The 27,236-nt window shown below is 40.7% G+C and overlaps 1 protein-coding gene across 1 annotated transcript in view; it reads right to left on the reverse strand.

Moving 5' to 3' along the window:
• LOC124862329 (meiosis inhibitor protein 1-like) overlaps window positions 1–27,236 on the reverse strand; it is a 103,104-nt gene that overhangs the window by 31,817 nt on the left and 44,051 nt on the right. Inside the window, exons 19-25 of the mRNA XM_047356176.1 lie at window positions 20,118–20,274; window positions 17,375–17,525; window positions 15,402–15,584; window positions 15,133–15,264; window positions 14,773–14,962; window positions 7,568–7,681; window positions 5,088–5,198 (exon numbers count right to left, since the gene is read on the reverse strand). Of these exons, the coding sequence (XP_047212132.1) occupies window positions 5,088–5,198; window positions 7,568–7,681; window positions 14,773–14,962; window positions 15,133–15,264; window positions 15,402–15,584; window positions 17,375–17,525; window positions 20,118–20,274 (1,038 nt within the window). The remainder of the gene's footprint in view (window positions 1–5,087; window positions 5,199–7,567; window positions 7,682–14,772; window positions 14,963–15,132; window positions 15,265–15,401; window positions 15,585–17,374; window positions 17,526–20,117; window positions 20,275–27,236) is intronic.

Consider the following 27,236-nt stretch of genomic DNA (forward strand, 5'->3'; position numbering starts at 1 on the left):
CATGGTGGTGAGTTGGATCCGCTGGAGGAGGAGAAAGCCGGACAGACTTGGCAGGCCCAAGCGCATAGAGAGGGTCTGCTGGGAACGTCTGGCAGAGCCCTCGGCCAGGGATGTATTCAACTCCCACTTCCGGGAGAGCTTTGACCAGATCCCGGGGGATGTTGGAGACATAGAGTCCGAGTGGACCATGTTCTCCGCATCTATTGTCAATGCTGCTGCCCGTAGCTGCGTCCGTAAGGTCTGCGGTGCCTGTCGCAGCAGAAATCCCCGAACCCGGTGGTGGACACCGGCAGTAAGGGACGCTGTCAAGCTGAAGAAGGAGTCCTATCGGCTGTGGTTGGCTTGTGGGACTCCTGAGGCGGCTGACAGGTACCGTGAGGCCAAGAGTGCCGCGGCCCGGGCTGTGGAAAAGGCAAAAACTTGGGTCTGGGAGGAGTTCAGTGAGGCCATGGAGATGGACTACCGGTTGGCCTCGAAGCAATTCTGGCAAACCGTCCGGCGCCTCAGGAGGGGGCAGCAGTGCTTCGCCAACACTGTTTATAGTGGGGGCGGGAGACTGCTGACCTCGACTGGGGACATTATCGGGCGGTGGAAGGAGTACTTCGAGGATCTCCTCAATCCTGCCATCACACATTCCCTGGTGGAAACAGAGGCTGAGGATTCGGGGTTGGACTCTTTCATCACCCAGGCTGAAGTCACCGAGGTGGTTAAAAAGTTCCGCGGTGGCAGGGCTTCGGGGGTGGATGAGATCCACCCTGAGTACCTCAAGTCTCTGGATGTTGTTGGGCTGTCATGGTTGACACGCTTCTTCAACATTGCGTGGCGGTCGGAGGACAGTGCCTCTGGACTGGCAGACTGGGGTGGTGGTCCCCCTTCATAAGAAGGGGGATCGGAGGGTGTGTTCCAACTACAGGGGGATCACACTCCTCAGCCTACCTGGTAAGGCCTACGCCAGGGTATTGGAGAGGACAGTCCGGCCAATAGTCGAAGCTCGGCTTCAGGAGGAGCAGTGTGGTTTTCGTCCCGGCCGTGGAACACTGGACCAGCTCTATACCCTCTACAGGGTGCTCGAGGGTTCATGGGAGTTTGCCCAACTGGTTCACATGTGTTTTGTGGACCTGGAGAAGGCATTCGACTGTGTCCCTCGTGATGCCCTGTGGGGGGTGCTCCAGGAATATGGAATCTGGGGCCCTTTATTAGGGGCCATCCGGTCCTTGTACAAGCGGAGCAGGAGTTTGGTCCGCATTGCCGGCACTAAGTTGGACCTGTTCCCAGTGCATGTTGGACTCCGGCAGGGCTGCCCTTTGTCACTGGTCCTGTTCATAACTTTTATGGACAGGATTTCTAGACGCAGCCAAGGGCCGGAGGGGGTCTGGTTTGGGGACCAGTGGATTTCGTCTCTTCTTTTTGCAGATGACGTGGTCCTGCTGGCCCCCTCTAGCCAAGACCTACAGCATGCGCTGGGGCGGTTCGCAGCCGAGTGTGAAGTGCCTGGGATGAGGATCAGCTCCTCCAACTCCGAGGCCATGGTACTCGACCGGAAAAGGGTGGCTTGTCCTCTTCAGGTTGGAGGGGAGTTCCTGCCTCAAGTGGAGGTGTTTAAGTATCTCGGGGTCTTGTTCACGAGTGAGGGAAGAATGGAGCGGGAGATCGACAGACGGATCGGTGCGGCTGCCACAGTAATGGGGGCATTGTGCTAGTCCGTTGTGGTGAAGAGAGAGCTGAGCCGAAAAGCAAAGCTCTCAATTTACCGGTCGGTCTACGTTCCTACCCTCACCTATGGCCATGAACTTTGGGTCATGACCGAAAGAACGAGATCCCGGATACAAGCGACTGAAATGAGCTTCCTCCGTAGGGTGGCCGGGCACTCCTTTAGAGATAGGGTGAGGAGCTCGGCCATCTGGGAGGGGCTCGGAGTAGAGCCGCTGCTCCTCCACATCGAGAGGAGCCAGTTGAGGTGGCTCGGGCATCTATACTGGATGCCTCCTGGACGCCTTCCGCGGGAGGTGTTCCAGGCACGTCCCACCGGGAGGAGGCCCAGGGGACCACCCAGGACACGCTGGAGGGACTATGTCTCTCAGCTGGCCTGGGAACGCCTTGGGCTCCCCCGGAGGAGCTGGAGGAGTTGTCTGGAGAGAGGGACGTCTGGGCGTCTCTGCTGAGTCTGCTGCCCCCGCGACCCGGTCCCGGATAAGCGGAAGACGACGAGTACATTTGTTTTGTGTTTTATTAAAATAAAGACATTTTTACAATATCTCTCAAAAATGAGTACACCCCTCACATTTTTGTAAATATATTATATCTTTTCACTGAAGATACAACACGTTAATTCGATGTAAAGTAATCAGTGTGCAGCTTGTATAAAAGCTTTTAAATTTGCTGTCTCCTCAAAATAATTCAACACACAGCCATGTCTCAACCGCTGGCAACAAAAGGAAGTACACCCCTAAGTGAAAATGTCCAAATTGTGCCCAACTAATCATTTTCCATCCTCTGTGACATGTGACTCGTTAGTGTCACAAGGTCTCCGGTGTGAATGGGAAGCAGGTGAGTTACATGTAGTTCTCTCTCATACTTGTCACTGGAAGTTCAATATGGCTTCTCATGGCAAATAACTTTCTGGAGAAAATAATTGTTGCTCTACATAAATATGGTCTAGGCTATGAGAAGATTGCCAACACCATGAAACTGAGCTGCAGCACAGTGGCGAAAACCATACAGCAGCTAAACAGGACAGGTTCTACTCATCATGGTTGGCCAAAGAAGTTAAGTGCATGTGCTGAGCATCGTATGGAGTTTCTGTTTTGAAAATAGATGTAGGAGTGCTGCCAGTACTGCTGCAGAGGTCGAAGGGGTGGGAGGTCAGCCTATCAGTGTTCAGATCACACGCCACACACTGCATCAAATTGGTCTTCATGGCTGTCATTCTGATGCACAAGAAAGTCCACACAAAGCTTGCTGTCGACAAGCAGACCAAGGACATGGATTACTGGAACCATGTCCTGTGGTCTGATGAGACCAAGATAAACTTATTTGCTTCAGATATAGTCAAGCGTGGAGGAATACAAAAATAAGTGTGTCTTGCAAGGTCAACCGTGGTGGTGGGAGTGTCATGGTTTGGTGCTGCATGAGTTTTCCTGCCTGTGGGGAGCTATAGTTTTATTGAGGGAACCATGAATGCCAACATGAACTGTAACATACTAAAGCAGAAATTCCCTTTAGGAGAGTGGTTTTCCAACATGATAGCAACCCCAAACACACCTCCAAGACAACCGCTGCATTGCTGATGAAACTGAGGTTAAAGGTGCTGGACTTGCCAAGCATGTCTCCAGACCTAAACCCTGTTGAGCATCTGTGAAGCATCCTGAAACAGAAGGTGGAGGAGTACAAGATCTCTAACATCCACTAGCTCCTTGATGTGGTCATGGAGGAGAGGAAGAGGATTGGCAACCTGTGAAGCTCTAGTAAACTCCATGCACAAGAGTTAAGGCGGTGCTAGAAAACAATGATGGTCACACAAAATATTGACACTTTAGGGACAGTTTGAACATTTCCACTTAGGGGTGTACTCACTTTTGTTGCCAACGTTATAGACATTAAGTCTGTTGAGTTATTTTGAGGGGACAGCAAATTTACACTGTTATACAAGTGGTACACTGACTACTTTACATTGCATCCAGGTGTCATGTTTTTAGTGTTGGCCCATGAAAATATAAATTTAAATATTTGCAAGAATGAGAGGTTGTACTCACTTTGAGAGATTCTGTGTGTGGGCTGTGTAGATTCAGAACAACGTAGGATTAAAACACAAGCAATTTATTCCCATTTGTCTATCAATAAACTTCTTGTTTCCTCCTTTCTGTTCAAGTCTGAGCATGGCCTCATATTACAAGGAGAGTTCATCTGGAAATCATTTAAAAATATTCAGAGCTGAGGCACAGATTGTTTTCTCTGAAATCATTATTGAAGATAATCCCAAAAGCCTGTTTTGTCAAATATTTAGAATAAAAACAACTCAAAGTTTTATTTTTGTTAAATAATACATGAGGCGCATTAAATTATGGTTCGTAAATTTTCAGTTGATCTATTTCTGGCAGATAAGCTGCATTTTAATTTATTAGTTTTAATGTGATTTAAATAATAGCTTGTTTTACTTCCAGTGAGATGCCTAAAATTAATTTACATGACACTGGGTGAGCGAGCAAATTTGTTGTTGCTTGTCTCCATAACAGGTATTTAACAGGTAACAACACATGCCTGTTATGATGCAATTTCATCAACATCCATTTGGATTACCAGCAAAATAAAACCAAAACCAAAAACGTATCTGAGTCAGTAAGCATGGACAAATGTAAAACAAGCTTTTAGCGTTTAGACCCTGGTATTATCTGTGTCCAATGAAGGCATTTAATGCAGTAAGTCTTCATCCTATAAGCTGAATATATTCTGGGCATGAAATCATGATATATAACTGCCAAAACATATGCACTGATATAAATACAGCTCAGAAAATTAGAATATCGTGAAAAAGTTCAATATTTACTGTCACTCATTTCAGAAAGTAAGACTCATGTATTGTGTTACACATTGATTGAAACATTTCAAGCCTTTATTTTTTGTAATTTTGATATTTTGATTTGGGTCGAGGATCTTCCTGTGCCTTCATGAACAGCCTGTCATATTCTCTGGCTCAATGCAGGTGAATTGTTTTAATCAACCATTTCACTTTTTGTCCCATAACCCCCAGGATCTGTTAAGAAGATAGTCTAACAATGGTCTAACTGTGTCCAACCTCTGCAGCGAGGGATCACTACAAGAGGCTTCGTAAAGTTCCCTAATGTGTTTTTGCCTTTCTCACCAGGGGTTCATAGCCACCTGTTTGAGTTCAATGCAATAATTTTCCTACTCTATTCTTTGCTATTCCTTTTTGTATTTTGAAGGTCTACTTAAAACCTGGTTACACACCACAGCACAGAATGCGGTCCTACCCGTCTTTAAATTTTGATCAGGAGGCAATAATGTTAAGAAAAACAGCAGATAAATAAATGTGAAGTCAATCAAACATGCAGAAGTAAAGTGCGTCTGACCTCGGTCACTGCTGTGTGCTGGGGACAGACTCAGGCAACACTGCAAGAAGTTGAGGGCAGGCAGCAGGCTCTCTGTGTTAGTAGGCTTCAGCATCCCACCTATACTACTCACTGACACACATGTACACACACATAAACACTGTCTGAGCACCGGTAGGAGAAATAAAGGCAAAGTAAATTACGCCCAAGTTCTGAGTGACAAATGAGTGAGAAAATCATCTAAATGGATTTTTCATCTGCATAACAAACAAAATGGGTGTGATTATGTTTATCATATTAAAACAATAATTAGCTACACGTAAATGCAAAACAAAAGAGGCATGTTAGGTATTTACACCCCTTTAACGTGTGTACATTTTGTCATGTCAACCACAAACTTCTATTTATCTTATAAAGAGTTTATGTGACAGAAAATAAAGAGCAGAAAAATATAACCAATTACTGCAGGGCTATATTATCATGGTCTTACCTTGGATGGTTTTAATAGTTCTTTTATTTTTATTATTGCCAAATTTTATTGTGTGTGTGTCCTTCAATTTGCCTGTCAGTTTGCTGCTGATACACTAAGGGACAAAGAAAAGTTTATTTTATTTTTTATAGTGTTAATATTGATCTGATCCAAGCATATCCATCATCTGTATTCAGCAGCAGCTCTATTCAGTTTCTGTCTCTGGCAATATTGCTTTGGTGATCAACTACAGTCAGCGGGGTTCTGACTACTTTCTGCTCTACCAGCTTCATTTTAGGTCCAACATTTGATTAATGTCAACTTCTTTTATTAGTGGCCACATTAGCCGCTGATTCCTTTACTACTGAGAAGCAATGGAGGGGGGCGCGCTGGTCATTTCTCTGTTCAGTAGCCAACAAAGTCGTCTGATGATGGATGTTGTCCTGCATTAAAATGGACCCACAGCAGAACAGAGCACACTGGGAAGACAAGTCACTGGGGGAACTCAGCCTGACATAACACCATAATGGGGCAATCAGTATTTTGCTAATATTTGCACAGATAACGTTAGCTTATGTTGTCGATTTTGTTTACTCCTTCACTGGTGCAGATACAGGAGTGCTAGTGACCTTCTTAAATTGCTCAAACATCAGAGTGTCAGTGATAGCTGTGGCTTTCCCTGTTCATTTGGCTCATAGGAAAAATACTTCCAAACATTTTGCTCATGCCTTGTCAGCTTAAATGTTTTAAACTTCCAGCAGCAGCTGACTGTTCTGCTTGTCAGCCATGACAGTTCAAATGAGGCTCTGCAGGGAGGCAAGGGCTGAGAGTCTGTTATTGCAATGCTGCTGTGTGAAGAAGTGAGATAACCTGAGGAGATGAAAATGGGTCCGTTTGTATCGATTTTGAGTCTCAAATTTATTTTCTTAGTATCGATTATACCGACATATTGATTTTTTGGACAACACTAATTCAAATGAATAAATAGCAGCATTTTGTGGTTTGTCTTGTCTAATAAATGACATTTTTGTCCATTCCTTTTTAAAAAACATACCACAAGCCCAGTCTGATTAGATGAAATGTGTTCATGAACATTTTCAAGTCTTTCCACAGATTCTCGAATAGGTTTAGGTCTGGACTTTGACTGAACCATTTTAACACATAAATATGCTTTAATCATCGTCCAGCTGGAAAGTGAACCTTTACCCTAGTCTCAGGTCTTTTGCAGTCTCCAACAGCAGGTTTACCATCTATTTAGCCTTATCCATTGTCTTAACAACTCTGACAAACATCCCTGCCCCAACCGAAGAAGCATTCCCAAAGCATAATGCTACAACCACCATACTTCAGGATGACGCGCATTGTTGGTTTACTGCCACAGATAAGATTTTCTATGTAGGCCAGAAAGTTCAGTTTTGGTCTTAAGTGACCAGGGCACCTTCTCCATGTTTGCCGTGTCCCCTATACAGCTTATTGTAAACTCCAAATGGCTTTTTTTCTTGCAACTTGTGCACGAGTAATAGTTAACAAATTCTCCCACCTGAGCTAGGAGTCTCTGCAGCTCCTCAAGAGTTACTAAGGGCCTCTTGGCTGTTTGTGTGATGAACGCAATCCTTGCCCAACCATCTCTTGGCACCACTGCAGTTGTGCCATATACTCTCCATTTTCCACACAGGTGGATACCTTTCAGATTTCCACTTGTATGCATACTTTTCCTTCCTGTTCACAATTCTGTGTGATGTTTTGTTGGCCTTGCACATAAAACCCTAACAAATTACTTTAAGTATACATTACTTGTTCATACACTATATACTTATGCAAGATACAGTATATGAAGAACACCATGTTTCCATAATTTAAGGAAATAAACTAGTTTAGTATCTCTTCCGATGTATTTCTGAGAATCTGAAACACAAAATGTTTTGCTCTGTTCTTGACGCATTACATTAAAAGTAGGGAGTCTGTTTGGACTATGCAGATAGGCTACATAAATGTGACAAAGAGAGTTTTTCATGGTACATTTACATCTCACCATGGTAGAGCAGCTTGAAGTGCACTCCTTCCATATTACTGTAGATGTAGGGTGAAGGCGGGTCACTGGCCTGCGTCAGACAAAGCAGCTTCAGCACCACAGGGAGTGAGTTAGCTGCTTGACAAAGACAGGAAAAACACAAAGCATAAAAATAATGAGAAAGCTGTGTAATGTGCAAGAAAGGCACGGGACTGTTGTAGCTCAAAGACTTTCAGTTCTCATTTGGAATTAGCATAAAGTCATTTCTTACTCCAAGATAGGATGTTCCCAGAGAATCTATCAAACCTAAACCCAGAATATGATTCAAACTAACACAGCTCAGTTTGGAGAAAGTTCCTAAACAAGGCAGAGGGGCTTGCATTCACTTCTGGATTTAAGCACACTTTGGTTTGCAGCCAAAGGATGCAAAACTGCACAGCAGAATCAAGTAACGGTAAGAAGAAGTAGCAGTAAGTGCACTCTATTTTCATTGTAGAAGACTTTCAGTACCAATACTTTGCATCCTAATTCAGGGAGGAAGAAGAAAACAAGCATGAGAACACTTGTTTTGAAGTAAAAGGAGATGAAGTGGTTACACAGAACAGAGTAGTAGTCAGTTCATATTGCTGCAGTGCATTGCACTAAAATATCTCCCCTTGAGATGCAGCCACATGGGAGCTAATATGGAGCATACATTAATGCAAATTATAAACACACCCTCCATTTCTGCTACCTGTATGACCCCTTCTCTTTTCCAATGGTTATAATCAGTCTGACAGAGGGAGGTATCCCAATCCTTGTGGTTTTTAGTATAACAATGACCATCAGTGGGATCCTTTGTGGGGTGCCTTGAGACGACATTGTTGTAAATAAGCGCCATTTAACTAAATAATCTGAACTGAAACTATCTGTGTAGTTATGCTGCTATAGGCTTAGGCTGCTGGAAGACATAATGACCACTTTCACCCTCTTTCACCCCCACTTTCACGCTACATTCTCACACTACTCTCCAATTCTGCATTTGCTGTTATTTCAGCTTTTAACTTTGTTCTCTCTTTTCTCTTCCTAGAAGCTACATCTGGCCTGGCTCTGTGTCTTCCTGTGACACCTTTCTGGAGAGGGGAATCGTCCAAGCTTCTGCTGGCAACAACTTAATGCTCACCCTCTACCGATGATCCACATGGCACTGTCTTTTAGTGTTTAACCCTTTCTCTCTCCTAGACATGAAAATTGACTGAGCTTTTACTGTAACTAATTATATGTGCTCTCTTTCAGACTCTAACCTTGAAAACTGGCTCAGAGTTTCTGTTCTTTCTTTCTAGGTGAAACAACTAAAGGAGCTACATCCATTAACATTTACTTTTTCTTCCCATAGAAAGTACTCCTGGATCAGTGCTTCTGTGTTCTCTTTGTGTCTCTGCTCTGTTCTCTCAAATCCCCAGTCGGTCGTGGCAGATGGCCGCTCACACTGAGCCTGGTTCTGCTGGAGGTTTCTTCCTGTTAAAAGGTAGTTTTTCCTCTCCACTGTCGCTACATGCATGTTCAGTATGAGGGATTGCTGCAAAGTCAATGCCAGTGACTGTCCACTGTCTCTACATGCTCATCCGGGAGGAGGGAATGCTGCAAGTAACTGACTGGATGCAATCTGCTGGGTTTCCTTAGACAGAAAAACGTTTTATCTAATTTGAATAAAACGCTAACTCTGACTGCACTGTTCAATTGTTAGGATTAATTGGAATGTATGTACCTGACTGTTGTGAAGTGCCTTGAAACATGTGTTGTGAATTGGCGCTATATAAATAAAACTGAATTGAATTGAATACTGAACTGTACTTGAACGCGTGCTTATTAACTCCCTAAACATGTTAAATGAGTAGAGAGCAGTCAGAGGCTAACCACAGCAACAGCTCCTGAAACCCCAGCTGGCATGCGGCTGTTTTGCCCTTCAGCTGTTCTCATTAACCTGGTCGAGTACAGAGTTATGATAACAATGTCCAGCAAGCATCAACGCCAAAAACCATCACAGCACCTTACATGCATCTGTCAGATAGAAACTTTAAACTTCAACACAACTGAAAAAATGCTCTTTTGCCTGCACATTCATTCGTATATTGTAAACATCTCCAATGTGATCATTTTTGTTATAATTTGTAGTTTATACTTTCAGATTTATACCATATCATGTTATTTGGTGTTCACAACACAACATAAGAGAATTCCTGCTCTAGTGATGCAGATGCAAATTGCAGAGGTTCTGCAGCTTGCTGAAAATGTGTGCATTAGGAGGTGTGCATTAATTATAATTAAGTTCTCTACATCATTAGTTTGCTTCCATGAAATTTATTTTCTGTCTTTGCAAATCAATAATAGAAAATACAAGATTTCACAAGATTTCTGTCGGTGATAAACTGAAAATATGACAGAGACGACTCATATTAAACAGATTTGACATAACTTCCACATCACCTCCTAGCTTTTGCTAATGTTTGTTGTGATCTACTGTTTGACAAACAATGAGGTTATGCTGTTTACACAGTAAAACTTAAATATTAGCATACTATTAGAAGTATGCTAAGATACAATATACACACAAATAAAAAATCTTTGGGCAGACCAGTACCAAAATTGAAGAAAGTAAATCAATATGGCCGTTCTATCTAGGTAAACAAGTTTCTTACATCACTTTGCTGTCAGAGGAGAATCCATTTCATATAACTGGAGTTGATGGTCTTCTGGTCCAACATTAGTCAGGAAAGTCTTCAGTGAAAAGTTTTTAACAAATTTATTCAAGTTTTCAGAAGGGACTGCGGCCTTTTTTCCTTTTTAACAGCAGAGGCTTGGATAAAAAAAACAAAAACTAAAATAATTATTAGAATCTAATCGTTCACATTACACTATCTGGCTTTACTTTATATAAAAACAACCCTAATCACGTACTGAATAATTATTTAGGTTGAAGGCAGTAGAGCATTTGTGCTTAAAACCTTGAATTAATCTTGGCCTTTATTTGATGTGTTTAAAAGATACAAGAGTGAGAGAAAAGACAAAATCAAAACAAATATATCTGAAAACATTTTATAAAAAGTGTGTCTTATTGAAAGCACAATTAGCTTGTAACACTTAAAAAAAAACTGTTGCCATCCTACAAAAGTAACTCAATGCAGCTATTCGTTTAAGACTTTCCTTTTAGATTTGAAAATAATTAGACTAAGTGCATTCCATTAAGCTTTGCAGGCTATGTCGTGCCAAACTAACCTATTAAACCTTCAAGATTACTTTATAGCTCTGTTGCTTGGCTAGTCTCCCCTGCCAGCTGTCTGTGTGTTGCCATGTGATTGTGTCTCTTTCCAATTTTTCTCTACTTTTCATTCAACACAACAAGGTAAGCGCTAGAAAAGTGCAGCATTAGTTCAAAGAACACCTGATAAGTTTAGATATATCCACCTTAAATGTCTGTCCTAAATTAGAGTTGTAGTGATGTCAGGACACGGACCACATTCTAAATGTTAAATTTTACATATGTAGGTGTACAGCCTCTGATTAAGAAACTCACTCTTGACCCTTATATTCTTGCCAATTACAGCCATTTTCTAACCTGCCATTTCTTTGAAAAATCATTGAGAAGGTAGTCTACAACCAATTAATAGAACACTTGCAAGAACACAACATTTTAGAGGTTTTACAGTCTGGTTTTAAGTCTTTACAAATTACAGAATCTGCCCCGTCGTCGTCTTCTGCTTTATCCGGGACCGGGTCGCGGGGGCAGCAGACTCAGCAGAGACGCCCAGACGTCCCTCTCTCCAGACACCTCCTCCAGCTCCTCCAGGGGGAGCCCAAGACGTTCCCAGGCCAGCTGAGAGACATAGTCCCTCCAGCGTGTCCTGGGCCGTCCCCCGGTGGGACATGCCTGAAACACCTCCCGAGGAAGGCGTCCAGGAGGCATCCGGTATAGATGCCCGAGCCACCTCAACTGGCTCCTCTCGATGTGGAGGAGCAGCGGCTCTACTCCGAGCCCCTCCCGGATGGCCGAGCTCCTCACCCTATCTCTAAGGGAGTGCCCGGCCACCCTACGGAGGAAGCTCATTTCAGCCGCTTGTATCCGGGATCTCGTTCTGTCGGTCATGACTCAAAGTTCATGGCCATAGGTGAGGGTAGGAACGTAGACCGACCGGTAAATTGAGAGCTTTGCTTTTCGGCTCAACTCTCTCTTCATCACAACGGACCAGCACAGCGCCCCCATTACTGTGGCAGCCGCACCGATCCGTCTGTCGATCTCCCGCTCCATTCTTCCCTCACTCGTGAACAAGACCTCGAGATACTTAAACTCCTCCACTTGAGGCAGGAACTCCCCTCTAGGTTGGAGGGGAGTACAGAATCAGCCCTTTTTAAAAACAATTTTAATGATATATTTTTAGTGAATGATCCTGCTGATTCCGCTCTTGTGAGGGTTCCCACAAAGCTCAGTTTTAGGCCCCTTCCTTTTCACCCTGTATCTGCTTACGTATTGGCTCTATTTTTTATTTTTTTTAGAAAATATGGGATCTCCTTTCATTGTTATGTAGATGACATCCAGATATGAAAAAGCACTCAAACTCCCTGGGCCCTTTTGTTTTTATGTCTGGAGGACTAAAAAACCTGGATGGCTGTGAGCATTTTAAAGTTCAATGAGAAAAAGACTGAGTTGATGGTCTTTGGAAGCTCCACCGGTGTAAATGTTGGTTCCTTGGCCCGTTACATCAGGCCAACTGTTACTAGCCTAGGGGTTAAAGTGGATGCTAAACTAAAGTTAGAAAATCACATTAGACTGGTTGTTAAATTCCAGTTTTTTCCATTTCAGGCATCTGGCTAAAATAAAGCCACTTCTTTCTCAGCAGCATTTCGAAACAGTAATCCACACCTTTGTTACCACTCGGCTGAATTACTTTAACAAACTTTATAAAGGCATCAGTGGTTCCTTCATCTCTCAGCTTTACAGAGTACTGAATGCTGCTGCACGTCTTTTGACTGGCACAGAGAGGTTTGAACCCATTTCCCCTATTTCGGCCTCCCTGGACGGGCTGCCTGTATATTTTAGGATTCATTTAAAAAATTTTTATTTGCTTTTAAAGCTTTTTAGGCCTTGCCCCATCCTACCTGTCCAAGCTGCTACATCCCTACACCAGGTCAGCTAATCGGCTGCTCCTGAGTGTCCCGCAGACGAAACGTAAGCCCAGAGGAGACCATACTTTTGCTGTAGCAGCTCCTGAATTATGGAACGATCTTCCCTTGGACATCAGACAGGCCTCTGCCCAGTCTGCATTTAATTGGTAAATCTACTGACTGAACTTATATAGCGCTTTTCCAGTCTTACAGACCACTCAAAGCGCTTTACACTAGAGCCACATTCACCCAATCGCACTCACTAACGCTCACACATTCATACACCGATACGCAGATCGGTAGGCAAATTGAGGTTAAGTGCCTTGCTCAGGGGCACATCAACTTGGCAGGAGGAAGCTGGAATCAAACGCACAACCTTCTGATTGCAAGATGGTTGTGGGAGCCACAGTCGCCTCCTTCTTAATTCCCTTCTTCTCCCTGGCCTTTGATACCATCTTAGATGTTGACTTTGAATTGTTTTACCTCAATCTGACTGATTGTATTACTGTTTTATTATTTTAATACGGGGCTGTTTTATTTATTTTTTAGGTCCTTTTGATTTTATTATTGATTTATTTTTGTATCATGTGACTGCTGTTGCATTTATTTTGTTTACAGCACTTTGGTCCTGTGGTTGTTTAATGTGCTTCATGTTAAATTAAAATCTTTTCAGGCTCAGATCTCCAGAGTTTCAGTCTTTTTATTACCCTTTATAAAGTATAAAATCAAACTTTACCAAACATTTATGCCAGATATTTCTAGGGAGCTCAGACTTTACAAGCGAGATCTGCAAAACCCACAGACTAGATAGATATATGCAAGAATGATTGACAAATGGATGAATAGATGGATCGACAAAAACATTTTTAAAGTTTCTGAATTAGAATTTTTCTTATATTCTGACCTTCTTCAGTAGTATTCAGCTGAAACATTTTAGCTCACAGCCTTCACACGACAATTTCGCAAGAAATACATATTCTTCTAGATTTTTTTTACATCTTTGAATCGTCTGTTTTTCATTTAAATTTTAAAGAGTTATGCGAATGCAAATTCATTATTTGTAGAAAGAGTTATGAAAAAAATTACGATCTTCTAATTTTTATACACCAGAAAAGCCTCGAAATCGGCAGGGGTGTGTATGCTTTTGAAAGTTTATGTATGTCCAGATGACATGGGACAACGCCATATAAATGAGTTTTTAGGCTTATGGACAACATACTACCTCATATAACACATAATAATATAACAAAAAAGACATGCTGGTTATTGTGTTTCTGGTATTTTTTACACATGCAAAATACAGAGTGTTTATCATACCCAAAACTACATATAATAACAGCTGGGACATTTAAATGTGCTACCTGAGAAATAGGATAAAAGGCAATGATACCAAATGTAATATCAGAACATGTCAAAATGAGAAATAACTGTGTACATTAGAGAAAATCCTGAATAAATTCAAACTTCAACCCGGTTCCTGTGTTTTAAATCCATTAATGTTGTGCACTGTATGATCACAACACAGTGAAAAAGAACACTTCCAAAATACCATTTAAACCTATATGTAATGACATTCCTGTAAGTGATGAGTGGATGTAAACTTCTCCCCCAAACTGTGAGTAAATCTTTTAGTGTTTGTTGAGTGTTGAGCAACAAATATATTTTATCTGCAGCAATACATTTCCCCTGTAGGAAGGAACCCACTAATTAAATTTGACAGTGTGTGTATTCTGCGTGTCAGTTTAGCCCGGTGCTGTTTATGTGATTTATACATAAAGATGAATTGCACTTTGTCTGAGTAAATATGAGATTATCTTTGCAACCTTGCATCAGAGATGACGGTAACCCACAGCAGAATAACTTCAAATGAACTAATCTGTTGTTATTCTACCAGTGAACTGCAAGCAAAGACAACTTTATCTCTGCAGAGATGATTCAATTCCATTTAACTGGTTTGTTCTATGAATTTAAGTTATTTCACATTATTCTGTGCACAACACTGAGAAAATGTTTTTTATTAGCTATCCTTTTATTTCTATAATACTGTTTACATCTTCATAACTATAATGTCAGATTAAGTTTCATACCTGGTGCAGCGTGACCTTGTCCCAGCCCATTAGCCATGTTGTCCACACTTATCCGCTGCAATGCCTGTAGCAGAGCTGGTCTAAGACTTGTGCACAAATCTGTCACAAACTCTCTTTGTCTAAGCAAAATAACCTTTAGCACATCCAAGACATGTTCTGCAAGAGGAGATTCTCTGCTGACAGCCATGTCCTGTATTAACACAGATGAAACAGTAGTAGTAGCGTCATCCTTAGAAAACTATAAAGCAAAGAAGTTACAAAACTGGACAAGATATCTAGAACACAAGATAGACTTCATGTTTTAGTTTCAAGGTTTACAAACATACACTCTGACTTGTAGCGATAGTTTAAGGATCTCACCAAGAGGGTCAGCATGACATGTGGGTACTTCTCCATAAGAGACAGCATCTCCAAGGTTTGTAAGTCTAGTTCCTCATCCTGCTGCTGATGTGTTTGGCTTTCTATTGTTTCATCAGTTTCTTGCACGTCTGCCTGAAAGTAGTTAAATCCAACAACGTTTCATCACTTTTGATCATATCTGGAAAGAAATGACAATAAATACTAACTGTAGTTATAATTAATGTAATTTGTTGAAACTCGCTGAAGTGATAATTTTTTATATTGTATACCGTGTTCTTCATGGCATCTGTCTGTGATTTTTTGGTGAACCAAAGCTCCAAGACCAGGGCTCCAAACTTTTCTGCAAGTTCTGGATAGCGCCAGATGAAGTGGAGGAGTGCAGGGTGGTGACTGTAGAGGGAAGAGAAGTTCTGGCAGGAGGAGAGCGCTTTGATGATGCAGTTCAAATGAGCCTTGAACAGAAGAGCAAAAGAAGTTTGATGAAACCAAATAACTTTCTTTCAGATACTGTAAATGTATGTAACAGAGAGACTGCTTTTAAAGTAGGTTGAGTCAGAACCCCTCAGATACAGCTGGAAGTATAACTGAATACATAATGTTATCTAATCTTGCAGAATATATTTACCTTTGAGCACTTTTAGAAATGCTGCTTAATGCTCTTTAAGAAAAAGCAGCACACATTTTGAATGAATGCCATTTGTTCTGCTCATCTTTAGATAAACTATGTTAAACAAGATTAATACTCTGGTGCTGTATCAGCCAAAGCACAAGGAGGCTTTTGTGTATAAAGACAGATAACGTCCGTTAATCTTGGATTATGAGTATTCCATGACTTTCACTTGAATGCTTTTAACATCAAATCCCAAAGAGCTCAAGCTCTTGCTGATCTTTGTCTCTGTGCACAGAAAACCCATCAGTCTGGGTACTGTGGTACTGATAAAATCTTGACACATAAGAACAGCATTGGCTGCCATTAAAGCTTCCACAGAGGATGCAAAAAGATTAAATAATTGCCTTAGAGTCAGTGAACAAAAAAATAAAAGGGCCTATTTAAAACTCATATGGATTATTTGACATGATTTGAAAATGTAATTGTCAGGGTGGAATATTGGCTAATTTGATAAAAATGCTGAAAATGCTATTACTTTAGATCACATTAGTTGTTCAATAAACTTTTCATCTTTGCTAGACAAAAGTAAATTATTTTCTACTTCAAAACAAAAGAAATCTATCCTGTTATTTACTGTAATCTCTTATTTTAAATTTAGATTTAGATTCTGCTGCAATCACTGTTCTTTGTAAAAGAACTTTGGTCTGGTCTGCTATTAGCCAAAAATGACCAGAGAATTGATATTTTTCTTAATTATAAGTTAGCATATACAATTATCAATGAAATGTATCTAAAATGTCTAAAATGAACGCACCCAAAGTAAATTCATGGGCCCGTATTCCCAAAGAATCCTACTGGTGGGTTCAGACCAAATGTGATTTGAGCTTCAGGAGTGTTTTCATGCAAAGTCACGCACGTCTCGTGACGTCGTGATGTCCTGTGGTGCGTTTCACGCGTCTGGTGCAGCACGTTATGATGAGTTTCGTGCATCGAGCGCTGCGCGTTTTGAGACGTCAAGCATCTGATGCGCGTTTTGCCTGTCCAAATGGGCAGAGGCTAGAGTTGGGAAATCTTATCTTTTGAAGGTTGACGCAACATGTCAACCAATCAGAGAAGCTCAGCTTTGTGACGTAGTGACATATTTTATCATGGGAGGGAAGGACCATTTTACTATTTAACAAAGCTAAACAGAAAACCCTGCTTTGATGATGAAGTTGTACATAGTAGCTGATATTAGGGGTGCACCAATTGCAGTTTTCTGGCCGATTACCGATCTTTAGAAAGCCTGACCGGCAATTCCTATTTTGTCCGATAGTAATTTGTTTACAACTAAAACTGTCAGGTGTTATAAGGTCACAATACACCTTCAAAATTGCAATCTTATTTTATTGAAAAACATTGAACAATACTTGTGATACAATACAAACTTGTTTTAACTACACATGAGGCAGTGCTCTCAAATATAAATAAAACATTAAGAGCATCGCAGTTCCTTTTAAAAAGAAACAAAACTTGCACAATAGGTTATAAGAAGATGGGATTGGTGGAGAAGGTTTCACATGTAAGTATCGGCTGATCACCAATCTAAGTCACAGTGTGTTGTTTTCTGTTTGGTGAACTGCTTGTAGTTACCCCGACCAGATTGAGGCTCCTCTCTTGGGTCACTGCCATCAAGTAGAGGGCAGAGCGGAGAACAGAGCAGGGAATAACACAGTTGCTCTCCTCCTGCACTGACTGCAACAACGCCACCACACTGGAGAACACGGTCTGATCTGGGAGCAGCCTGGATTATATGAACAGAACTGACATTAGTCACCAACTTACAAGTTCAGAAATATAAAAATACAACACCTATATAGACTTCTATGAGATTGCAAACAGTCTCTCACATTTCACACAAGTGAAGTATTTAAAAAGCCTACAGAAGTGTTCCTCTACAGGTTTCTACAAGACAAAAATAAACAAAAGCACATCCATGTAGTACAAATCCAAAGAGAAAAAGACTCCCAATTCTAACCTGTAAACAGAAACAGTATTCACCTTCAGCCCTCCAATAAAATGCAGATCTCCTGGTAGTAAACCACACACAAGGCCAGGAGAGGCTTTGATTGCCCTACCCTAGAGGTAAAGCTAATCCAGGGATCAGCAGAAAGACGGATAAAATTTTAAAAGGATGCACACAAACTGCATTTCTGAGGGCATAAAATATCTACTTGAAAACACGGTTTGTTGGCTGTAGCAGCTTGGCAGGAAAAAGAAGAAAAACGTAAAACTAAACAGACAGATGGTTGTATTTCTTTCCCTTCATCGTTAAACTCCACCTTGATATTGGTGAGAAAACCCTGCAATGCTGCCTCACTGAATCTAAAACAGTACCGCTAATAAAGATGGATAAATAACCTTTATATTTATTTACACTGCCTTCTAAAAGTATGTACACCCCTTGTGCTTTTTCTTAAATCTTGTAACATTACAAACATGAAGTAGTGTACGAATGTGAGACAAAGGAAATATTTTTGTTTTTCTAAATGCAAAACCAGAAGTGCAGTGCATAGTTGTATTCACCTCTCCTTCACCCTGATACCTCTAAATAAATCCAACCAATTGCCTTAAAATGTTACCATCAGTGTGTATTTTAATCTCAGTATAAATACAGCTACTTTCTGAAGGGCTCAGAGGTTTCTTAGAGAACATGAGTGAACAAACAGCAAAAAAAGAGCTTTAATCAGAGAAGCTGCCAAGTAGCCCATGGGGAGCAGCAGAGATCCACCGCTCAGGTGGGAAAATCTACAACTAGTAGGGTTGTGTCTGGCGAAATCTGGCTTTAATGGAAGAGTAACAGAAAGCCAGAAGTCCCATTTGTAATTTACCACAAAGCACATAGGGGATTCAGCAGCCCTGAAGTTCAGAAGAGACAAAACTATCACTTTAACATCCCTGGAGACACCATCTCAATCGTGACATTTGGTGGAGGCAGCATCATGCTGTGGGGATGCTTTTCTTCAGGAACAAGAAAGAACAGAAGGAAGAAAAACTTTTAGAAGCGGCAGAAGACTTGAGACTGAGGTGGAGGGTAACCTTCATCAGGACAATTACCCCAAACACACAGTCAGCGCTGTATGGGATGGTTTAGATCCAAGTATATTCTTGTGTTGGAATGGCCCAGTTAAATCCAGACCTAAAACTAACTGGGAATTTGTGGCAAGACTTGAAACCTAATGTTCACAGAAGCTCTTATTTCAAACTTAGTAAGTTTGAGCTATTTTGCAAAGACAAAAACGGCAAAAAAGTCTGCTGAAAATGTGCAAAGCTATTAGAGAGATACCCCAAAGGATATATTAGCATCTAAAAATATTATATCTGGTGGACAGAAAACAAATGACTTTCCAAACACTTAAAAATGATAAAATACAGTTTTTTCTGTCACATAACATTCTTGCTGAACATTCATAAAAATATTTAAAGAAAAAAATATTAAAGGTTTCAGTTATACATTCTGTGCAAATTAAACTTTCTGGTGTCAATGAAAGACTTTACCAACTTTAAAAGCAAAAACGATAAAGTTTCTACAACTTCAAGTTCTGGCAATAAACTGCAACAAAGATTAGTGTTTTTCCACTGGCAGTGAGCAGAGTAAAGTTTGGTGGTACGTTACTATTATAATTGATTCCTGCAGCTCAGTTAATATAGTTCTCCCCAGAGAAACTGATTAAATGACTTTCCTAATCAAAGACTCCTTTTATTGCAGAAATGCTGCATGTAGCAACAGCCGATCAGTCTGAGCTCCTGGATGAAACTGCTTGAATAAGATCTTTACTTTACGCTGAAATATTTATTGGTTTGTGACATTTAAATAAAACACAAGATAACTTGCGCTGTAGATGCGATGCATACAGTATGTGATGTGATGAGCTGTGGATTACACCTTGGCATAGCAACTGCAGAGTGATTCATGATGAAGACTCTGCAACATGTGGTAAGAATGGCTGAAAAAGCGTCAACAGTGTCTCACTCTACTCCTTGGAGACCATATTCAAGGAGAGCTGAAAGAAAAGCTCTCTGGTGCAAGAAGAAAGATTTTTCTTTTAAAAAAGAAATCTTTCTCAAACCGCCCTCACCCCACATAAAGAAAATATTGTTCGATAGGCTCAAGAACAAAGTGTAATAGCTTCAATTAACTGGTAGGCTTAATCTATTTCTTTTATTCTGCACTCAGTAGGGCAAAGGAAGAAAGAAATCTCTTCTAAAAATCACATTATATATCCACACAGTGTTTCTTGCATGTCCAAAACAGGATTAAAGCCAGACGCTTTTATTTTTTAAGGTTTTATTGATTCAAGATGTTTGCTGTAGTCAATGTCATGTGTACTTTTACCTGTCTCCTTGCTTTCGAGCCAGGTAAAGTATCATCACCAAACAATACTGAACAGCCTTTGGTTCCTGATATTCACACAGCAGAGAGGGCCAGTCTGACAGATGACAGCACAGAGAGGAAAGGCTGCACTGCAGAAGATTTTCCACCTCCTCAAAATCTAGGGATGAGAAATCAAATACAAAAATGTTCATCCATGCCATGACAAAAAGGAAGAAAGTTATCTTTTATGATGTTGAATAGACTGCAGAACAAGCAGCTCTGAGGCCTATTTACGGCGCATTTACTGCAGTTTAGTGCTTCTGAATAAAGCCAAGCCTCAAATGACACCCCTGGAAAAACATGTGAGGTTGTGATTTATCGCTTTTCCAATATTCTGTGGTACGACCATACATTAAGTCAATATATGTCTCTTTAGAGAACAATGCTGTCATGGATGTGTGAAATCAATATCTGTATCATAGACCAACTATGTCAACAATCAGTGTGGTCCCCAGAGGTTGACAGAGTTAAACTTGCATCAAATTATGGGTGCTTTGATAAAGCTAATTTATTGTAGGGCTAGAAGATGAAAATTAAAGATTTAAAAGATTTTCAATTTTTTTTAAACACTTTAGCCAACAGTTTGTTGTCAGATGTTGTTGTGCTAACATCTGTCACATAACAGCTTTTTGCAGGTTTCACCAAGTTAAATTGAAGACATTTTAGCACCATTAAGATTTAAAGCTCAGACCTTTGAGATCTATTAAAAAAAATACTTAAATATAAACTATTAGGTGAGTAAGTTTTAAAATTAGGTGCTTAGGCATGAGACTCCAGTCCTTTTACACCAACGAGCCTGCTGGCGAGGTCGTTTCAAAACGTTAATTTTATTCTGGCAATGCTTTGTTTTTTCTTCATTATGAAATCTTTTTGACTCATAGTGTTCAGAAAAAATAACAACCTTCCTCTTTCTATATTTTCCTGAGGTTTCTTGCAGACACCTGAGGATTTCGGAACTGCTCATAATTTCATCCAATTTGGAGAAACAAATCTAGCTCCATCTGAAGCAACGTAACCCCAGAGCATGATGTAGCCACCACTGTATTAATGCTGTTGTTTTTTGTTTAGGATCAGTAGCACATTCTACCACAAGGTTTCAGGAGATTTTAGCTAGGCCTGGATGTTTTCTATTGAAGAAATATTTAGTACATATAGATAGAGAGAGAATGCAGGAGACTGTTGTCACCAGTACAACAGAACTGGTACTGATCAGAAACTCCAGCAGCTCCTTCAATGTTGCTGTTGGTCTCCTAGAAGCCTCCTTGACCAGTTTCAGTCTTGTGTTTTTATTAGTTGTGGAGCCCATGCAGTATTTTCATGCAAATGAAAGGTAAAGGAGCTGAATCTAAAGTGGCTATTACCAATTTTTACTCTTCATGAAAGACACTATTGCATTTTCAGCTGTAGGCTGCATGCTGCTCAGACCAACTACAACAGGCAACGGCGCAGGTTTCATGCAGTCTGTGGCAATGAACCTCCCTCCTTATTGATTGACACGGCATCCTAGTGACTATTTTCAGAGTAAACCTAACTGTAAATTCTACTGCATCAGCAAAATAGCTGAGACAGAAAAACAAACAAGCAAAACCAGAATCTCAGGTTAGATAATAGGAGGATATATACCTGGTACTGTAGTGCAATGAGATCACTTTGATCCTTTGTAAATATTATCGGTTCAGCTAAAGGCTCCAAATGAGGAAATGTCAGGAAATTCCTAGTAGGACATCTGAACTTTATTTCAGGTTAGTCAGATTTTCTGTAATCAATGTGAGATATAAAAACCAGGAAGACTGAATCTTGACTTTTTATGTATTAGTTTAAAGGTTGTAAAAACCTAAGCCACCAAGTTGTGGTAGCTTTTTATTTTTTTACACTTTCAGTCTTAAATATTTGCTTGTGTTTGTGTTTAATTGTACATGATAAATGTCATGCTTAATGCGGCAAAAGTACATTAATGTTCCTGTTTGAATCTAAACCTTGTCAGGGTTTTAGCAGATTATAGATTAGATGCTCTAAAATAAACACTAAAGCAACAAATGTGACCATCATGTTTTCTAAAAGAAACTAAAAGATCAGTATCAACTGTTTTTTTAAGTGAAAGTTTCAAAAACCCTGGATAGAATATGTAAAATCAAGGCTTATTCAGCTGCACTGAAATAAAGTGTGATTTACGGAAAAAGAACATGAAGAAGTTCTAGAAAAGAAAGCCTCCTTAACTTATGGATAATTCATTATTTTGAATTAGGTTATATGGTTCTTAAAACAGCAACATAAACTGCAAGAGGGGTCAAATTTAAGAGCGGATCAGTCATCAAAATAAGGAGAATGAAGAACTAGGCTATAAAACGTGAAAACAGCGGATGTAGCCACCAAAAACAATTCAAGAGAATATCAGCCACCCATTTATTGAATATACCCACTCCTCCTTGCAGGGTCACAGGGGACTGGTGGCTATCTCGGGGTGATAGGTGAGGTACACGCTAGACAGGTCGCCAGTCCATCACAAGGCCACTAAAAAGAGACACCCGGGACCAGCAACCATGCACCAACACTCTCATGTTGGGGCCATCCATTTTGGTCGCACATTTTGACGCACGCAGCACAACAGACGTCGCAGCTCTGACGTCACTGGGAGTATAAACCAGCTAAGATGCAGAGTTTCGTGGCCATTTCCCGCCTGTCTCACAGGACAGTGCATCGGAGGCACATATCTGGAGAGACAAAAGCTCGCAGGCAAACTTTGGCTCCACAAGGCCATTCCCGGAAGAGCTTGAAAGCTGGAAATCTGTCTGATACGAGAAGATCAGGGGATTTATTTACCGATCGAAGACCACGCCGACACCCGGCGCAGGTGGAAACCCACAGAGGTTCTACAGGTCCTTCTCAAAATATTAGCATATTGTGATAAAGTTCATTATTTTCCATAATGTCATGATGAAAATTTAACATTCATATATTTTAGATTCATTGCACACTAACTGAAATATTTCAGGTCTTTTATTGTCTTAATACGGATGATTTTGGCATACAGCTCATGAAAACCCAAAATTCCTATCTCACAAAATTAGCATATCATTAAAAGGGTCTCTAAACGAGCTATGAACCTAATCATCTGAATCAACGAGTTAACTCTAAACACCTGCAAAAGATTCCTGAGGCCTTTAAAACTCCCAGCCTGGTTCATCACTCAAAACCCCAATCATGGGTAAGACTGCCGACCTGACTGCTGTCCAGAAGGCCACTATTGACACCCTCAAGCAAGAGGGTAAGACACAGAAAGAAATTTCTGAATGAATAGGCTGTTCCCAGAGTGCTGTATCAAGGCACCTCAGTGGGAAGTCTGTGGGAAGGAAAAAGTGTGACAGAAAACGCTGCACAACGAGAAGAGGTGACCGGACCCTGAGGAAGATTGTGGAGAAGGACCGATTCCAGACCTTGGGGGACCTGTGGAAGCAGTGGACTGAGTCTGGAGTAGAAACATCCAGAGCCACCGTGCACAGGCGTGTGCAGGAAATGGGCTACAGGTGCCGCATTCCCCACGTCAAGCCACTTTTGAACCAGAAACAGCAGCAGAAGCGCCTGACCTGGGCTACAGAGAAGCAGCACTGGACTGTTGCTCAGTGGTCCAAAGTACTTTTTTCGGATGAAAGCAAATTCTGCATGTCATTCGGAAATCAAGGTGCCAGAGTCTGGAGGAAGACTGGGGAGAAGGAAATGCCAAAATGCCAGAAGTCCAGTGTCAAGTACCCACAGTCAGTGATGGTCTGGGGTGCCGTGTCAGCTGCTGGTGTTGGTCCACTGTGTTTTATCACAGTGGACCCCCCCCCCCCCCCCCCACTTCCATTTTTCTTCAGACCTGATCCCTCCTCGACCGGTGGAGAGCAGAAATCAACTTCAAAGTAATTTCATTCTCTTCATATTAAACCGGATAGGTCTGGGCAGGATGAGGCAGTTAAGGTGATTTAGAATCACCAGTAGTTCATCTCAGGTATTAACTCGTTGAATGCAATTCTGATTGAATTATGTTATGCTGAGCTGTGTTTTGATTTACTGCGCAAGCGCTGCTGAATTGTGCGTGGTTAAAGTTTTGTCCGGCTAATCTCAAATCAGCCAGGAGTTAGAAGTTGGACTTTTAAAAGTTTTTCATTCAAAGCAACTGCGGTCTGGGCCTCGCCCGACCACTCTTTGTTCCAGTTTTATTGCTGGAGATTTTCCACTGAGTTCCCGCCTCAGAGTTTATGACTCTTTGTCAAGATTTGGGGCAATCAGCTGCTAGAGCCTAAAGGGGCGTGGCTCCACCGTTTTATCAGCTGATCGCTGCAATCGAGACATCAACACAACAGGAGGATTTCTTTCCATTTAACCCAAATGACACATTTTGTCCATAAAACTACTGGTTTGATCTTCATAGACACTAAATGTGCATATATGTTTTTCTTTTATTATTATTGTTAGGTAGTCATTTTTATTCCCTTTGTGTAGGATAGTGCTTGTTAGTTAGGTGATGGTTTTTGGACCAGAATAATGGTATATCAGAATTATTTGGCTTCAATAAATCTTCATATATATAATTAAGAGAAGCGTTTGTGTTTATTTCGTGCAGATTTATCTGTGAAAACAAGGTCGAAGTTCCCCCACCTTCGGTGAAGCGGTTGAATAAACAGTGACAGTTTGTGGTTTGGTTAATAATTTGTAATTATTAAAGAGCTTTGAGCCCATAATCACAACACCAGACGACATCTCTGATTTCTATTCGTAAGTAATGATTTTTGGTTAAGAAATAAAAAAAATTTCAAAATTATGATTTTAAATTAGCACTGTTGCCTTGCAGCAAGAAGGTCCTGGGTTCAATTCCCAGCCGGGGGTCTTTTTGCATGGAGTTTGCATGTTCTCCCCGTGCATGCGTGGGTTCTCACCAGGTACTCCGGTTTCCTCCCACAGTCTAGAAAGAACATGCAAACTCTATACAGAAACCCTGGATGGGTGGGTTGAATCGTGGAAACATCTTAAACACGCAGAAAAACACGCTAGAAAAAAAGACAAATCAAGAATGAAAAAAATGTCAATTAATGCCTTCTGGAAATCCTACCTTAATTCAAGGTCATGTTATAATCATTATGTTACTGAATAACAACTATTTTAGTTTTAGGCGTTCAAGCTTTGTAAACAGAAGAAATCAATGAGTGAATAAGAAATTATCTGGAAGAGCCATGGAGGAAAACACAGAAAGTAAACCTTTGTTATCGTTTAGGATCTTGAGAAAAAAGACAAGGTGGGTTTATGTGTAGGGCATTATATAGAGCTCTATTGAAATAAAGAAAAAAGACACTGATTATACTATTACTTCAACGGAAAGGGAGTTTAAGATAAAAGCACAGAAAATATTTAAGAGCTTTGGGTATAACAGAGAAAATGGAGGGAGAGAAATGCAGGAAAGGATTCCTTTCACTCTGAGAAAAAGCGAGACTAAAATAATGACAAACATGAATGAATGGATTTTAAAACTAAGGCAAGGGCAAACCAAAAAAAAAAAGAAACAGATACATAAGACACTAAAGATGGCACAGATAGCAATGATAAAAGTGTTTCAGACAGAAAATGGAGCAAACAAAACTCTGGAGCACTCTCAGTGCTTACATACACATTTTCAAACATGACACAGATAGGAACACAGTGATACATGCTCCCTACTAGACAGAAATATTTTACTGAACAGGGCAACATATCCCCTGGGAACAGCTGAGATGTTTTTGTGCATTTTACATTTTAGGTGACAACAACGTGGAAAGTGTGAGAGCAGAAACAGTGCTGACTTTGATTATCTATTAGTTTTTTATACATTCATATTATTTTATCCTACAATAATCAAAAGTAGCATGGTATAAGATGGACTCATGATGTCCCAAAGTATACTGATATTGACATAATCACTTCTACACTGATGTTTTAAAGCATGTTCACGCATCCAGTATGTCAACAGTATATGAATCCATTCCCCTCCTTCTGTATAGATAGTAGAGCTGGTGTTCCTAAAACCTGCATCATCAGCAGGTTCGTGTTGTTTTTCGGCCAGGCTGGCTCAGACACACTTCAGCTTCTTTTCTTAAATGATGTACAGTGCCTTGCAATAGTATGCACACCCTTTAACCTTTTCCACATTTTGCCACAGAAGGAAAGAGATATAATGTTTTCAAAATAGAAAATAAACAAAAATCTGAAAAGTGTGGCATGTATGCAGCAGACATATGTTTTTCCCAGTAAATATATGTCTAATATTTCTGTTGTGATGAAATTCTCACTAGGTGTCGGTTGGAAATGAAGTTGTGAGTAAAAAGAATTGAAAAAGTACCGATCACGCTTATCGAAATTTATTAAATATTCAAACAAAAGCCTTTTTTGGGGTGGTGTTTTTTTGGTGACGTGCTGAACCATTCTCCCTCAAAACTGGTGTGTGCAATGACATCTCAAGCTTCGGTTTTATCATCAGGTGACCAGACTATATTCTCCCAATATTTCTCTGGCCTGTCCACATCTCCTTTAGCAAGCTATAAACAAGATAAAACATGCGTTTTATTTATCAGAACTCTTAGACAGTGAGTGAGGATAGAGCTCATTGTGTTTGAGTGCATTACTTTTCTTGGGAAAAACTGTACCTGCTAACTCCTGGTCTTTCTGAAGCTCTATGTGACACTGTGTGAGTGCTTCTTAGCTCTTGGATAACCTATTTCATTGTTCTTTTGTCGGCTATGTCTTAAATCTTATGAGGGGCACCTAGTCATGGATGGTTGATAGTGAAATTATTTTATTTTCAATTCCGGGAGTATGGCTACCAGATTGTCCCACCTGAGCTGTAAATGTCTAAAGTTCCTCCAGAGTTTCCATAAGCCTCCTGGCTGCTCTCCTTGTTCTACCTGTCAGTTTAGGTGAATGACCATGCCTTGCTGGTCTCGCAGTGGTGCCATAATCTTTCCATTTAATGGATGACAGATGAAGATGGGTTGAACAGAGGTCTGTGAGATGTTCAAAGCTTGAGATACTGTTTTAAAAACCTAACTCTGTTTTAAACTTCTGCACCATTTT

Source organism: Girardinichthys multiradiatus, chromosome X (genome assembly GCF_021462225.1).
Source record: "Girardinichthys multiradiatus isolate DD_20200921_A chromosome X, DD_fGirMul_XY1, whole genome shotgun sequence".
Taxonomy (NCBI): Eukaryota; Metazoa; Chordata; class Actinopteri; order Cyprinodontiformes; family Goodeidae; genus Girardinichthys; species Girardinichthys multiradiatus.